Here is a 16,738-nt window from a genome sequence, read left to right on the forward strand (position 1 = left end):
AACAAATGACTTTGATTATTAGATGTGTTGATGTTGCAAGTGTTCCAATGAAAGTTGAAGATTTTTTTTAGAGTTTTTAATTATAGAAGATACATCTAGTTTAGGACTTTTTAATGTTTTACAAAATGCTTTAAAATCTCTTGACTTGGATATTAATTGTATTCGAGGACAAGGATATGATAATGGAGCAAATATGAAAAGCAAACATCAAGGTGTACAAAAAAGATTGTTTGATATAAACTCAAGAGCTTTTTATATGTCTTATGGATGTCATAGTTTAAACTTAGTTTTGTGTGATATGAAAAATTCTTGTCATAAAGCTAAAACTTTTTTTGGTACGTGTCAAACAATATATAATGTTTTTTCTAGCTCCACACTGTCGTGTATTTAATGTGTTTATATTTTTATCAAAGTTTTAATTTATAAAAGCTATTTCCTTCACTAGACTATTAAACACACTAGGCAGTATACCTAATCGTGCAATAGTATAGCAATGGTAAGAACGAGTGTCGAACGCAAGGAACGGTGTTTAAATTACTTTATTCTACTATTAACTAATTACTAATTAATTAACAAAAGGGTTTTGTTTTCCTAGTTTTGCAAGACTAGATACTTAAATTATCAAACTAGCTATAAATTCACTTAATTAAGCTGTCACTAAACTAAAGCAAGTAAACAAGTATGAATTAACCAAGGGTGAGTAAGAGACGTTCGTTTAGCTTCGGATTTAGTTGCTATTATGGTTGATTTATGGAAGTGCAATGGATTTAGTTTCTCTAGTTACCGATTCCTAAGATGACCAAATTAGTATTCACCAATTTAATCCTTTAGCAAACTAGCTTATTTATTCGGTGATCAAGCGGACAAACTTACAAGTTCACTAGTGTTTAGTTCGAATTGATTAGACTTATAATTAATTGACCAATTTGGTTTATTGATTCAATTTAATACACGATTTTTCGTCATATATTAGCTCCTATACTCTTTTACCCACTTTTCTACTTAACCCTAGGTTTTGTTCAAAACTCTAGTCCTACAATTTTGCAAATCACAAGATCATAAGATTCAAATTTAACTAAGAGAGATGGTCATACTAACTTAATCAAATTCAGCAATAAGTAGAGAAAAATAGTTATCAAAATTACTTGAGGTTCTTTAATAAGCTAAATCAACAAATAACAAAATCTCTAAATCCAAACCATAAAATCAACCTCAATTAGTCAACTCATCCTAAGCTAAACGAAAGTCATGAGTATTTAGCTCATGATTTCAGCAAACAATGTCACAAAAATGAAATTCATAGTAAAAGACATAGCTAAACCTAATAAAAAATCGAAGTGTAAGTTCAATTGCCTTAATGCTCCTTCTTCCAAGGTTGTGAATGAAATCCTCGCTTCCCAAGCCTTAATTCCAGTGTTTTGCCTCCAAAAGTATCGAATTCTCCAGAGCCAAAAGTCTTCATTCGGTGGTTTGAGTGATCTATTTATACTTTTCCCGAAATCAGAGCACCACGTCGTGGTAGATCCACCACGCCGTGGTCATCGTGTTTATCCCGTATTCTCCAAGTCTTCTAAGCTGATCGGGATTCTTCAAGTTGCCACGCCATGGTACGATCACCACGACGTGTTGGGTATATTTTTCTTCATTTTAGGGCTTTGATCCAAACTTTCAACTTCCAACTTCCTTAATCCAGCTTCCAGCTTCCTTTTTTCTCCAAGCATGTCTTTTGGTCCCTACAACATAATTCATAACAAATTAAGTATATTTTGTTCTAATAAGGGCATAAAAGTAATTAAAATATTAAGATATGTTATCAAATTATGTGTATAGATATGCACATATCAAAATACCCCACACTTATTCTTTGCTTGCCCCCAAGCAAAATGATTTTTAATTTCACCAGCAAAATACAAAATAATCCATTTCAAACCCAACCATTATCCCAAGACCTCAATGCATGTATTTGTGTCTATAATTCCTAAGAACTCCCCATTCCTAAATACTCACAATCCCTATGAACCTTCACCCCTTAGCTTATATGACACTCATTTCTGCAACCCTTCGAATCAATCCTCAAAAATCTTTCTTGACCTCAAGGTATTTTTGGCTAAACAACCAAGCATACATAAATTCTAGAAATTACAACTTTGATACTATAATGGAGCTCATTGAATTCTTCACTTTGTTGTATATTTGATCTTTAATTTACTTGAATTCACCACTTTCTTTGTTTGATTATTTTGGTATCTTTAACTTTTTTTGATTTCTTCAGAATTTTGATCTTTGGACTTCATACTTGACTGCTCCAAAATCCCTTTAACTTTTCGGTAATTTCTCTCTCTCTCTCTCTTTTTTTTACATGTATTCTCAACAAGGAGCTTAGCTTCAACCTTTATTGGTTAAGGTATTAGTCTAAGTGCAATGACTACCTAAGCTTTCCTGGATGGATTTCAGGTTTTGGCTGCAAAACGTATTATTCCATATAAGCTACCAGATTACCTTTCATACTTCATGACTTTTCACTAGGAAATGGGAAGCCACAAATACACTCTAACATGTGTTGGCTCAAGTAAACATTTTGGTCCTCTTCGGATCATCCCATACTTCACTTAGCGACAATTTTAATTAGCTAAGTTTCCTAAGTTAAACTATTATTTCAAGCTTATATGCAAATTTAGAAAGTATTGATGCAAAAATTAAAAAAAAAATCAAATGCTTTTTCTCATGCAATATACCCCCTACCCCACACTTATTTCATGCAATGCCCTCATTGCATGGTATACATAAAATTAAAAAGAGGGAGAAAAGAAAAAAAAAGAACAAACTCCCCTGAGATAGAAGATGCATGTTGACACATGGGAAAGACTTCTAGCTTGCTTGAACGTGTGGACTCGGAATTGGAAAAGAAAATGGCAGCCTCCTTATGCTTTAAAAAACTCCCCCACAACATAGGAAAATGTCAACCATGTCGTTGCAGCCAGGATAATTCTTCATTATTGCTTGAAAATACAATTCTATGGTGTGGGAACAGCTCATCCATACCATGAGAATGAATATAATGTATGAAACGCCACTCAGGAACACGTAGACTACTGAAAGTGCGAGTTTGGACCCGAAAAATGACTCGAAAACCACCACGTCGTGGTAGATATTACCACGACGTGTTGGGCCAAACAGAACACTTTTTTGGAATTTTTCATGCGACAACACGGCGTGTTGTACATTGCCACGTCGTGGTGGTCTCAAAAAATCAAAATCGGATGTCGAAATGTACTGAAAAACGAACTATAAGTGACACTATCTCTTGAATAAAGTTGTACGACGTGACTATTCACTCTATGACTCAATTAAACACTCGAAAAATGTTGTCAAATCTCGCTTCTCTCGACGTTCTCTAAACCTTCACTATAACGAACTCTCTTTTGCCAAACATACCCTCACTTGGACTCTAGAATAGTACCTGGAACTAAGACAAAGAAAAAGGTAATACAAGTAGGAAACACTGTTCAAGCAACCAAAACAAATACATAATTTTTCAAGTACTACATAAAACAAAATAAAAAAAGTCTAAAAACCATCAAATAAAAGGATAAAACTCAATCTTCCTCATCGTCTCCTCCACCACCACTTCCACCAGCCCCACCTTGTTGCTCCCTCCATAATTCGTCCCAAGTTGGCGCGTAAGGGTATGTAGGAGGAAAATGAGCGGGCGGGGGAAAATGTAACTGCTCCATAAGATAATCGATACCCATGTTAGTATAATTTCCACTTCTTGCTAAGTTATCCTCAAACCTCCGCCTAGCAACATTGTATGGGTCCATGTGCATCTCATCAACCTATGGCACAACTGGTGGCTCCTCTCCTTAAGGTTCATTTCCCCTTGGTCGTACCCGCCTTGGAACTCGACCTCGTGGAGCGTCATCGGGAATACCAAAATTACCAAATCCATGATCAACTACAATATTTTCCCTCTTATAAACAAGGGTCGAGAAAGGCTTTTGTGGCTCAACAGTTAACAGCGCAGCATCACGTTTCTTAAATACTCCATAGGAACGGGCGAGACGAGTAATGAGCATGCCACCATACAAAGGGGAGCCACGTCGATCCTTAGCTGCCCTTACTGCAAGAAATTCTGCCGAAAGAAAGGGTAGATCCACATGGGCATCCGGTGAAGTAAGTGTTCATAGGAAGAAAACATTAATAGTGGGACATTTGTCCCCCTCTTGGCGCTCATTAAAAGTGTTAGTGATAAGGCGGTGAAGTAAGCGATGAATGGGAGAACGGATATCGCTCTCCTGTGCTGTCCCTTTTTGATATGCACCATTAGCTATTGCATACCAATGTTCTTCAGCCTTGAACCCCTCGATATCCCTCACACAATCTGCAATATACTGCTGGTAGGATTCAGAATCAACTTCAGATGGAAGATAAATCCCTATTCTGATGGAAAAATCAGCAAGGCTCAGTGTTCTCCTCTCACCACCAAGGCAGAAAGTCAAATTGTCATCCGCATAAATACCAGTTTTCCTTGCAAATGAAACAGTAGATAAGAACTCCATTACTAACTCCTTGTAAACAGTCTCTTGAATCTGAAAAATCCTTCTCCACCCCATACAAACGAATGGTCCATGAATGCTTTCAAACACCTTATCAAGAAAGGGTTCCATTGCCTCCATTAAACCGGTTGAACCCATCCAATACCAAACCACAAATGCAGGGACATGAACCATACGTTGCTTCACCCAATCGAGTTTGGCATTCCATTTTGTATAAATTTCGGTATTTACATTTCGTGGAAAATTATACCATGGAAAGTCGGGACGACTTCCGGGTTGGTTTCGCCTAGACCTGCTATCCATGTCTGTAAAATAACCATAAAGACCACACAAGAAACCATGTGCATCAGTATAATCAAAACAAAACTGAACAGACTGTGAAAAACATCACCACGACGAGGACCACGACGAGTCGTCGTGGTCGATCCACTGTTCGTGAGACCTGGTAGAGTCGGACCAGATTCAACTCCATATCAACTCAATACAAGTTCAGGGTTTGTTCTATACATAAAATGTAGTAGAATGGTAACGAAATCAAGGCTCAAGACACCCAAAAATTGGTCCGCTTTTTGCAAAAATCGGAACCCAAGGTTCCCAAAATTATCCCTAAATGTGTTCTAATCAAGAAATAGATGCTTTATACTACCATAATAAACAACTAAGAGTAAGGAAATTACTAGAAAATCATACCTTTTAGTGAAGAAAAGCAAGAAATCAATGGAAAGAATGGTGAGTTCTTCGTGGAGGCTAACACGACGAGAGAAGTGGAGTGGTGTAAAAAAGTGAAAATGTATTGACTTGGGTGTAAAAACCCTAAATTTGACAGCAGTTGTTTCCGTCGCCACGAGGTGGTAGAATCACCACGTCGTGGTGATTTATTTACTCGCGATTATTCATGTTCTGAAAAATCACCACCTCGTGGTGGGTAAAAAAAATCTTTTATTTATTTACTCTTAAAAATAGCCACCCCACACTTGTGTTATGCCATACCCCACGTCGAATTCATAAACAAATCAGAAGAATGAGAGAATAAAAACCTAAATAAAACTAAAACAAATAAAAGAAAATTAGAAGAAAAGGAAGGAAAATGCAAACTCCAAACCACAGGTTTCCTCCTGCAAGCGCTTCTGTTTGAGGAGTCATAAGCCGGACTCCTTCCCGCTTTACGTTGTCTCAGCTCGTGTGAATTTGACGATTTCACCCTCTCTTTCTTCACTTGGCATTCCTTCTTCATAATGCTTCACTCGATGCCCATTAACCTTGAAAGGGATCCCGTCTCTTGATATAAGCTCAATAGCTCCATGCGGAAAAACTTGTTTAACAACAAATGGTTCGTCCCACCTAGTTTGTAATTTACCTGGAAAAAGTTTCAACCTTGAACTGAAAAGTAGCACCTTTTGTCCTTCATGAAAGTCTTTATTACCCTTAAGTCTCATGTCATGCCATTTCTTAGTCTTGTCTTTATAAATTAATGAGCTTGTATAAGCCTCGTTTCTAAGTTCTTCAAGGCCATTCATTTGCATTAACCGGTTTGTACGGAGTTCAGCCAACTCATAATTACATATCTTCAAAGCCTAATATGCTTTATGCTCTATCCCTACTGGCAAGTGGAAATTCTTTCCATAAACCAACCTATATGGTGTTGTACCAATAGGTGTTTTAAAAGCCGTTCGGAATGCCCAAAGTGCATCATCAAGCTTGTCTGACCACTCCTTTCTATTACTTCCAACCGATCTTTCTAGAATCCTTTTTAATGCCCGATTTGTAACTTCAGTTTGCCCACTCGTTTGGGGATGATAGGATGTTGAGAATCTAGGGTGGACACCATATTTTTGCAACACCTTAGCCAATTGATCATTTGCGAAGTGGGTGCCTCGATCGCTAATTAGAGCCTTAGGAACTCCAAACCTTGAAAATAACGTTTTAAGGAAACATACCACCACTCGAGCATCATTATTGGGTAATGCTTGTGCTTCCGCCCACTTAGATACATAATCGACTGCCACCAATATGTATTTATTACCCTTTGACATTGGAAAAGGTCCCATGAAGTCAATCCCCAAAATATCAAATATCTCACAAACTTGAATGCTATTTTGAGGCATCTCGTTTCGTGATGAATGTTTCCCAACCTTTGGCATGAATCACACTCCTTGAAAAATCTAGTAACATCTTTAAAAATAATAGGCCAATAAAAACCGGTATCAAAAACCTTCTTAGCCGTATATTGCGCTCCATGGTGTCCTGTGGTGGGCCCGCTATGACAATGCTTCAAGATTTCTCGACGTTCTTTCCCGAACATGCAGCTTCTTATCATTTCGTCTGCACAACTTTGAAAAAGGTACGGCTCATCCCAAAAGTAGTACTTGATTTCTGAAAGGAATTTCTTCTTTTGTTGTCGGGTCAAATCCTTTGGAATATATTCACTTGCTAAATAGTTGGCTAAGTCCGCATACCATGGTACCTCTCCTGATATGACCAATAGATACTCTTCGGGAAAATCATCTCCAATCTTGTTTTCTTCTAACTCTTCCAAGTGCGGGTTCTCCAGTCTTGATAAATGATCGGCAGCCACATTTTCCATCCCCTTTTTATCTATTATTTCGATGTCAAATTCTTGTAAAAGCAAGACCCAACGTATCAATCTTGGTTTAGCATCTTGTTTAGCAAAAATATACTTAAGGGCAGAATGGTCGGTAAAAACTATTGTTTTTTATAAAACCAAATATGGACGGAATTTATCAAAAGCATATACCACCGCTAGTAGCTCCTTCTCGGTAGTAGTGTAGTTCTTTTGTGTTGGGTTCAAGGTTTTTCTTGCGTAGTAAATAGGCTGAAAATGCTTGTCAATTCTTTGTCCCAAAACAGCTCCCACCGCATAGTCACTAGCATCACACATTAGCTCAAAAGGAAGACTCCAATTCGGAGCTATCATAATAGGTGTACTAGTTAACTTCTCCTTCAACACTTGAAACGCTTCATGACATTCCTTTGAAAAATCAAATGGGGCATCTTTCAAAAGAAGTTGAGTTAATGGCCTTGTGATCTTCGAAAAGTCTTTAATGAAACGGCGGTAAAATCCCGCATGGCCTAGAAAGCTCCTCACTCCTTTTACATTTGTTGGAGGTGGTAATTTAGCTATATTGTCAACCTTTGCTCTATCCACCTCTATCCCTAACCTTGAGACTTTGTGTCCCAGCACAATTCCTTCCTTCACCATGAAGTGACAATTTTCCCAATTAAGGACAAGGTTGGTCTTCTCACATCTTGCTAGCATTAGATCCAAGTTGGACAAACAATCTTCAAAAGATGACCCAAAAACCGAGAAGTCATCCATGAAAACCTCCATAAATTTCTCGATCATGTCATGAAAGATTGCCATCATGCACCTTTGAAAAGTAGCTGGTGCATTGCATAACTCAAAAGGCATGCGTCTATATGCGAATGTTCCACTTGGGCAAGTAAAAGTGGTCTTCTCTTGGTCTTGCGGGTCAATCAGGATTTGAAAGTAACCCGAGAAACCATCAAGGAAACAGTAGTAGAGATGACCAGATAACCTCTCGAGCATTTGATCGATAAATGGTAGTGGGAAGTAATCCTTGCATGTAGCATCATTAAGTTTCCGATAGTCGATGCAAACGCGCCACCCAGTCACTGTTCTTGTTGGAATCAATTCGTTAGCTTCATTGGCAACAACTATCATTCCTCCTTTCTTTGGTACAATGTAGACCGGACTTACCCATGTGCTATCGGAGATGGAATAAATGATACCAACATCTAATAGTTTAACCACCTCCTTTTTAACTACTTCTTGCATATTTGGATTGATTCTTCTTTGACGTTGCACTATGGGTTTAGCTCCATCTTCTAAGTTGATCTTATGAGAACAATAGGTTGGACTAATCCCCTTGATGTCAGTGATCTTCCATGTTATGGCACTTTGTCTTTTCTTTAATACTTTCACGAGGCTTTCTTTTTCATGTTTCGATAGATCGGAAGCAATTATTATTGGCTTTTGTTGTCCTTCTTCTAAGAATGCATACTCCAGGTGTTCGGGGAGGGCTTTCAGCTAAACTTTTGGTTTCTCGTCAGTTACCACGATGTGGGCATCCTGCCACATCGTGGTGTCACAACTTTTAATTCCGTTTCGTGGAAAAATATCTTGCCACGACGTGTTCTCGTCACCACGTCGTGTTGCCTCTTCTGCCTCTTTTATTGCTTCATTATACTCACTTTCTTCCAATAACTTCTCTAATTCTTTTAAGTCGAGTTCGGGATCAAAATTTCCTTCTTCAAGCACCATGAATCCCTCAGTTTCTTATTCTTTCCAACCCTCTAGCTCTTTTTCAAGTACTTCATCTAACACATCCACAGAAAACGTCGTATCATCACTTATCCTTGAATATTTGATTTCCCGATTAACTCCAAAAGTAACTGCTTCTTCTCCAACTCGTAGAGTAAGTTTGGACTCTCTTATATCTACCAAGGCTCGGGCTGTACTCAATAATGGCCTTCCAAGGATGATCGGGACTTGCTCGTCTTCCTCCATATCCAAAACATTGAAATCAACGGGAAAAACAAACTTGTCAACTTTTACTAGTAAGTCTTCACAAATACCCCTTGGAAAGGTCATAGTTTTATTGGCTAGATGGATAACCATGCGGATCGGTCTTGGTTTGGGAAGATCAAGATTCTTGAAAAACGAATAGGCCATCAAGTTGACACTTGCTCCCGAGTCGGCTAGAGCATGGCTTGTTGCTAGATTCCCGAATTGGCATGGCAATGTTATACTTCCTGGATCCCCCATCTTCTTTGGTAGCATGTTGAGCATTGCAGCTGAGCAAGTTTCATTCAATACTACTTTAGATAATCCCTCCATTTTCTTGCGGTTTGTTAAAAGGTCCTTGAGAAATTTGGCATATTTTGGCATTTCGGCTAAAGCCTCAAGGAAGGGAATGTTGATTTCAAGAGACTTTATGTGATCTAAAAACCTCCGGTAATCTTCAGCATGCTTTTCTTGAATTGCTCTACTCGGGAAAGGCAATGGTGGACGGTATGGCTTAACAGGTTCAACAACCTTCTTTTCAGCTTCTTGCCACGTCGTGGTGATTGTCGAGATTCACTTCCTTGATTTTCCTCTTGAACTTCCTTCTCTGCTTCTGGGTTGTTTCTGTCTAAAGGCGTTAAATGAGTAATAATTTTTCCGCTTCTAGTGGTGATGGCTTGAATGTGAGCTCGTCTCGGGTTTTGTTCGGTATATCTCGGAAGTCCTCCTGGCGATCTTTCATTTAATTTGCTTGCTACCTGCCCGAGTTGTTTTTCTATGGTAAGGATTGAAGCTTGTTGATTCCTAACGAGTGCTTGCGTATTTTTCATCATCTCTTGTTGTTCCTTCATCATTGTTTGTTGCTCCTTGATTGCTGCTTCAGTTCCTTCGTGCCTTTTCTCGGAAGCAGCTACAAATCGGGTAAGCATCGACTCCAAATCAGATTTCTTTTCCTTCGGGTGTTCTTCCCTTTGGTAGAAGCCTCTTCCTTTTTGTTCATACTTTTCTTCCTTGGCCTTTTTATACTCATCATAAGGTAACCATTTTTTCTTAGGTTTTCTCCAATCTTCATCAAAACGATCACCGCTCGAGTAGAAAGCTTGAACCTTCCGGTTTCCATTCTCATCAAGGTCACAATCTCTAGTCAAATGAGGCCCGTTACTGTTTTCACACCCAACCCGAATAGCATGGATTGTTTGATCCATCTTAGTCATCCTCCTATCCATGCTTTGCAACATTGCCATAACTGCCGACATATCTTCCAAAGTCGCATTAGCCGATCCCCTAGTTACATCATTCCTTGGATTATGATATTCTCTAGAGTGCTTAGAGAATTCTTCAATGAGTTGCTTTATCACCGGGGGTGGCTTCTTTGTGAGGGGTCCTTGTGAATCAAGGAGCTGTCTGGTTGTCATGTTCACTCCATCATAGAAAATGGAGACTTCCTATTAACTGTTCAGATCATGATGTGGACAATTCCTTAATAAGCCCTTGTATCTCTCCCACGCCTCATATAGTGACTCTCCAGCTTGTTGTTCAAAGTTTGCTATGGCTTTTTTCAACTTTGCTATCTTTGATGGAGGGCAAAATTGATCAATAAATTCCTCTTTCATCTTAGCCCAAGTGGTGATGGATCCTGGAGGAAGTGATTTTAGCCAATCTTTCGCCGCCCCCTTAAATGTGACCGGTAGCATACGAAGCAAGACAGTATCGTGAGCCACATTTGGAACATTGAAGTAGTCGGCTATGTCATTGACCTCATCTAGATGCTTGTATGCATCTTCATGATCTTTCCCGTAGAATGGGAGTTCTTTAAGTTGGGCGAGTATGTGGCCCTTAAGCTCAAAGTTGGCAGTTGCAGGAATCACGGGTTGCACGAGTCCTGGGCCGATATCATTTCGAATCCTTTTCTTCCATTCGCCCATGGGAACTTCATCGATGTTCGCCATGGTATTAGCAAGTTCGCCTTCTATGTCGCTTCCTTCTTCAAATTCGCTTTCTTCCTTTTCGGTTTCGTACTCAGTTTCCTCCTTCTTTGGGTCTTCGTCCGCCAATGAAGAGATGCTGGATTCTCCTACTTTCTTGCCCTTTTTCTTGCTAAAAACAGATTTGAGGTTCTTCAACGGTGAATTCTTCGATGTCGCGGTTTCGCCTACGGTTTTTGTAACATCCCAAAATTCAAGGCCAAAAATTTCATTTTTAAATAAGTTGCTATAAAACCATAAGTATAAAAAAACATCCATAATAACATCTCATGTCAAAACCCAAGTGTCAATAGTCAAACGTGTTATCATAAAGTAATATCAGAGTGTAATCCCAAGGATCTCATGCGCGGAAAACATAGTGTGATGCGTTGCGATCGAGCCGACTCCTTTCCTTTGAAAACATAATACCTGAAACCAAAACTGAAAACCGTAAGCACAAAGCTTAGTGAGTTCCCCCATCATACCACATACCACACAACATACACACTGCTGGACAATTCTGGGGTGCCCGACCTACCCATGTCAAGCAGTTATGGGGTGCTGACCAACCCATGTCAAGCAGTTCTGGGGTGCTGACTAACCCATGTCAAGCAGTTCTGGGGTGCTGACCTACCCTCCGGTTTATCCCAACCGGCTCCGGGGACTATTTCACCCCTACTACTATCACATAAAATATAGCATAAACATACTGTCAGGCATATCTAGGTGCCCGACCTACCCTTCAGTCCTAACGACTGAACTTGGGGACTATTCCCCTCTTACTACCACTATCACATATAACATATCATAAAAATACTTCTAGGCATGCATGGGTTCTGACGACCCCTTCGGTATCTTCCAACCAGTATCCAGGGCCTATTTCACCCCTACTACTACTAACATGTATCACAAAGCATCCTAGCACACAAGCATAACAGATAATGGCATACCGGATATTTATTACAAAGACAATCATCTAACAAACAACTCCTACTAGTGGGCCGACATTGTGGCCGTAGACCCACCCCAACTGGAAGGTAACTCACATTACACTGCTAAAGTCCCGTAGACACAACCCCACACTGATGAAGTCCCGCAGACTCAACCCCAGCTGCTGGATGACAGATTCCCGAACTATCAACACCAAAATAACACCCAATTAATAATTGGGTTCCAATACATAACCATAAGTCCATGCTTGGGGGTAAAAGACTACTCTACCCCTAACTTGGCTTGACTCAAGCCCGAGGCCCAATCCCAAGGCCCAAAAGTCCAACTATGGCTCAAAGCCCAACATATGGCCCAATTTTCCAAATTGGGCCTAAAACTTTATATGGTCTTATCCTGAGGCCCAACCAATTAGTCCAGTCCAACATTTGACATTCTAATGGCCCAATATAATATAATCATTAAGGTCCAAACTATGGCCCACACAAACCCCTTACATGGGCCTTACCTCAAAGCCCATTAATTATTTTAGTCCATTTGCTTGATCCTGGATGGCCCATTAATAACCCAAGTGAAATTAGGGTTTCACATAAAATGACGATTAGGGTTAAGTGTTTCTCACTTAACCCATTAAGGACTTAATCCATTAAGTCCATCACTCTTCTAAATAACTCATATGGTGTGATTGGGCTTAATACACACTTCCATTCCAATGGCCTAAAATCAAGTCCTTAAGCCCATTAGGGTTTCCTTGGGTTAATTAGGGTTTTGCTAGGCCCATTAGGGTTTCAATCATCCCAAACGAATCAAACTCAACAAGGAACGCACACCGCCACCCGACACGGCGGCCGGTGGCGGCAGGAGGCGCCAGCCACCACCCTAAGGTGGTGGTTTTCATTTTCTTTCCATTATTCCATTTTTTACAATTTACAATGAAAATACCAAAATAAACGCACACACACACTACACTAAAATAAACACATACACGCAACCAGCCTTGTGGTGGCCGGTGGTGGCACGTGGCGGCAGGCACCACCTCACAGTGGTGGCAGTGGCTTTTTCCGGTCCACAAAACACATATACAACCTCATAACAACCGGAAACATCAATAACATATGAACACGCACCCATATATACACCCACAGCCACCACCCACGGTGGCTGGTGGCGGCGGAATAAGGAAGAAACGACAGCGGCGGTCCAGTGGTGGATTGTGGTGACAACCACCATGGCCGACTGCCATGGTGGTTCTTCATGGACCCTAATCGACATAGGACCAAACCTACGAACACAACATCGCTTCAGGGTAGTAGATGTTGACCGGAGCAACGAAATGAAAGTCCCGTGAGTGGCGGCGGCAACGAAAAGGCGGCGAGACATCGGCCAAGAACAGCGGTGGCGCAACGGTGGAAAGAAACGGAGACGGAGGAGGTTGGCGACCCAAATAGCGAACATCAGCAACACGATCCTTGATCTCCCGACCAACCCGCATCGGCTCGTGGCTCCTCGTCTTCAACGACGGCGGTGGTGATCGAACTCGACCTCACAGCGGCGACCGGAGGTTAAGGGTGGAGAGGGTGGCGGCTGGAGCTCTATAGTAGGGTTAGGGTTTTGTGGCCGGTGGTGTTATCCTTATATACCCGACCCCATAAATGTTGTCCCCATAATGACGCCTTTAGTCCTTCCCTTCCCATTTTCTTTCAAAGTAAGGCCAATATTTACCATTTTAACCCTCAACATTAAAATCCTTTACATTTGAGGTACAAAATCTACCAAAAAGCCCCCAATATCTTAATTATGACATTCAGCCCTTCCACCTCATTTCCTTTTAAATTAATTCCAAATAATTACCACGGAGCCCCTGTCTTCATAAATATTTATAAACTGAGTCCGAAACTTACACTTTTAACCCCCGCCTTCTAAAATTATAACATTTTGCTCCCAAAACCAACATTTCACTGATTATTATGGATTTTAAGGCTACTACTCTTTAATAAATTTTATCTATTTATTTATTAAATAAACAGGGTGTTACAACTCTCCCCCACTTAAATTAGATTTCGTCCTCTAAATCATTCCTTACCATTCCTTACACGCCAAACCACTCAAGTAACATGGTCACCATCCTGGGCACACCCTAGCCTTCCCAGGGTAGCCGTGACCGATCTTTGCAAGGCCCTAACATCCGCAGGTGAACGAATTCCTCGCAACAGGATCACATCTACTCCGTTTGAATCTGTTGTCTCGAGATGTTCCGAATCCCTGACAGGCCACTCAAACTAAATCATTATCGTTGAACCCAGTCCACCTTATCCTCTAACTGGCTACTCAACTTCTGACAACTCGAGGTTCCCACTGTAATACAGGATCACAGACCTAATTATCCCTGCAGATTAATTATACTTGGCCAAGGCTCAGCTAATCCCGCTGTGAGTAACTTGTCAATTCCCAATCAACCAACTATTCCGTTCGTATTTGCAACCCAAAACACAAATACTAATACTGCCCAAACGTTGAAACTGTCCGAACACTGAACTGCCTGTAGCAGTATGTTGCCACATGGCTGCTGGCCAGAATCTACCGAGACCTGCCTGGTGTAAATTCGTTTGCCAACCATCTGAAATATCGGGTTCCGGCCCGGCTGCGGGGCCAAAGGACTCCCTACTTAGTCGACTCACACGACTTCTGAACAAAATCCTTCTCTGGAACTAGTTGCCACTAGTTATCATGCCATTGTGGCTCTAACAACCTTTTGATCTAACCGATCAGGTCCATGCGTCAAATCCTGTCATCATCAAATCCAAGGCTAAAAGTGATTGCCACCTAACCGATGGTAGTCTTATATCACAAGAAATCTTATACAGTCCATTGGTTCCCTGATCCCATAACTGTAGTGGCGCTCCTACAGTCTTATCACTGGCTCAACCAGATCTAAACCATCTGGGTAATTCCGAAATCCAATCCGTGGATTTCCATATCCTCACTGCTGCACCCGAACTGGTGGGTACTACTGTTCCTTCCGCGTTCTAACAACACGATCGTGTCATCTACCAACCTAGTGAATGCTACGGCTACACCCGTAGTCTTACAACACTCTAGCACTATCTGGCTGCTAGTGAATGCTACGGCTACACCCGCAGACTTACAACACTCTAATACTATCTGACTGCTAGTGAATGCTACGACTACATCCACAGACTTACAACACTTTAACACTATCTGGCTGCTAGTTAATGCTACGGCTACACCCGCAGACTTACAACACTCTAATACTATCTGACTGCTAGTGAATTCTACGGCTACACCCGCAGACTTACAACACTCTAACACTATCTGGCTACTAGTGAATGCTAAGGCTACACCCACAGTCTTACAACACCTTTCCATACCGGTCGAACATGCACTCGACCTAACACACAACTGAACTCGAGTCCTAATTGGAGTTCTACCCTGGTTCCCTAAACCTTTTGTATGAGTGTCTCGAAGGCTATCTGTTGCTCAGGCCCCAACGAAAGGCCACCGACTTCTTGGTCAGTCGGGTCAAAAGAACTGCAATCTCGAAGAAGTCACGTATATATCTCCGGTAATAAACCGCTAGACCCAGGAAACTCCGAATCTCAGTTGGAGACCTCAGAATATCCAACTACATCTCGACCTCTATCTTGGCCGGATAGACCAGAATACCCTTGTGGTTGACAAGGTGCCCAAGAGATTGCACTCGCGCAATCAGAACTCACATTTGGAGAACTTTACAACAAGTCTCTCCCCCACTTAGATTCGACTAAGTCTTTACGGTACGTGAGAATTGAAGGATTCCCAATCCTTCTTCCTAATAATCCACTGCCGACAATCTGAGCTTACCAATGCTAACGATGAATTACCAGCCAAACCTTAAGATCGGCCCATCCTATGAAATCTCAAAGAGTACTCTTGAAATCTTGTCCAGTCTGACACCTTAGTCCATCTACCATGCTGTCAACTGAAGGCCTTAATCTTCACTCTGGCTGACTAATCCTCATTCCCACTTCTAACCTTGCAGCACCACTGAACTCTAACTGACACAGCCCATGCGAAAATACAATTCTCTTGAACATCCAATGACCAACCACTTATGCATCTAACACCCACAACTAACATTACCATCTTCATGCTATCGGTCCTTTCCTAGCAACAGTAGTGCCTTGAACTCCAAAGTTAATCCATGGACAATTGTCGACCACACCCGAAACATGATAGAATCACTGAACGCTGACTTCACTGGAGAACTATCGCTCTAACCCTGACCGAGTATCCTCTACATATTACTCCTGCACCGATCCCGACAAAGATCTGGAATGATAACGGTACACGCGGAACCCAATCCGTAAGATGCGTCCCTCTGTGGGTTCATCAAGGACTTTTCGGCATGCAGGATGGCATATAAGATCCTTGATAACCCAACCACTAGCAGAAAACTGACCCAAGATCTGACCTATCCAAACTCACTCACAATTCCAAAGCGATACATATTCCCATCATCCATCTATTAGCAGTAGAAGATGACATACCCGCAACATCTGGAGGAATACTGATCACCTTCTCCAGAGATACTTAGACCATCCTGAGAACACGATATAGAACTCTCTCCGGACCCGATGACAGGAACTAACAATAGGTTCCTCCTTCCTGAAGGATTCTAAGAATCTACGGACCTTGGGATTTAGATGAACCCCTAACTGTTCCAC

At 41.1% G+C, this 16,738-nt stretch overlaps 1 protein-coding gene and 1 non-coding gene across 2 annotated transcripts; one reads left to right on the forward strand and one right to left on the reverse strand.

Moving 5' to 3' along the window:
- Nucleotides 1-8,874: 8,874 nt before the first annotated feature.
- On the reverse strand, nt 8,875-9,486 carry LOC145131427 (uncharacterized). Its single transcript, XM_079066111.1, has one exon. It carries the CDS (start codon nt 9,484-9,486, stop codon nt 8,875-8,877), a length of 612 nt encoding a protein of 203 aa, XP_078922237.1.
- Nucleotides 9,487-10,560: 1,074 nt separating this feature from the next.
- Nucleotides 10,561-10,667, forward strand: LOC145151663 (small nucleolar RNA R71). The gene has a single exon (XR_013732225.1). It is a non-coding gene; the product is annotated as a small nucleolar RNA R71 (small nucleolar RNA).
- The last annotated feature ends 6,071 nt before the right edge of the window (nt 10,668-16,738 follow it).

Source organism: Lactuca virosa, chromosome 1, assembly GCF_052849685.1.
Source record: "Lactuca virosa cultivar CGN04683 chromosome 1, Lactuca_virosa_CGN04683_v6, whole genome shotgun sequence".
NCBI lineage: Eukaryota > Viridiplantae > Streptophyta > Magnoliopsida > Asterales > Asteraceae > Lactuca > Lactuca virosa.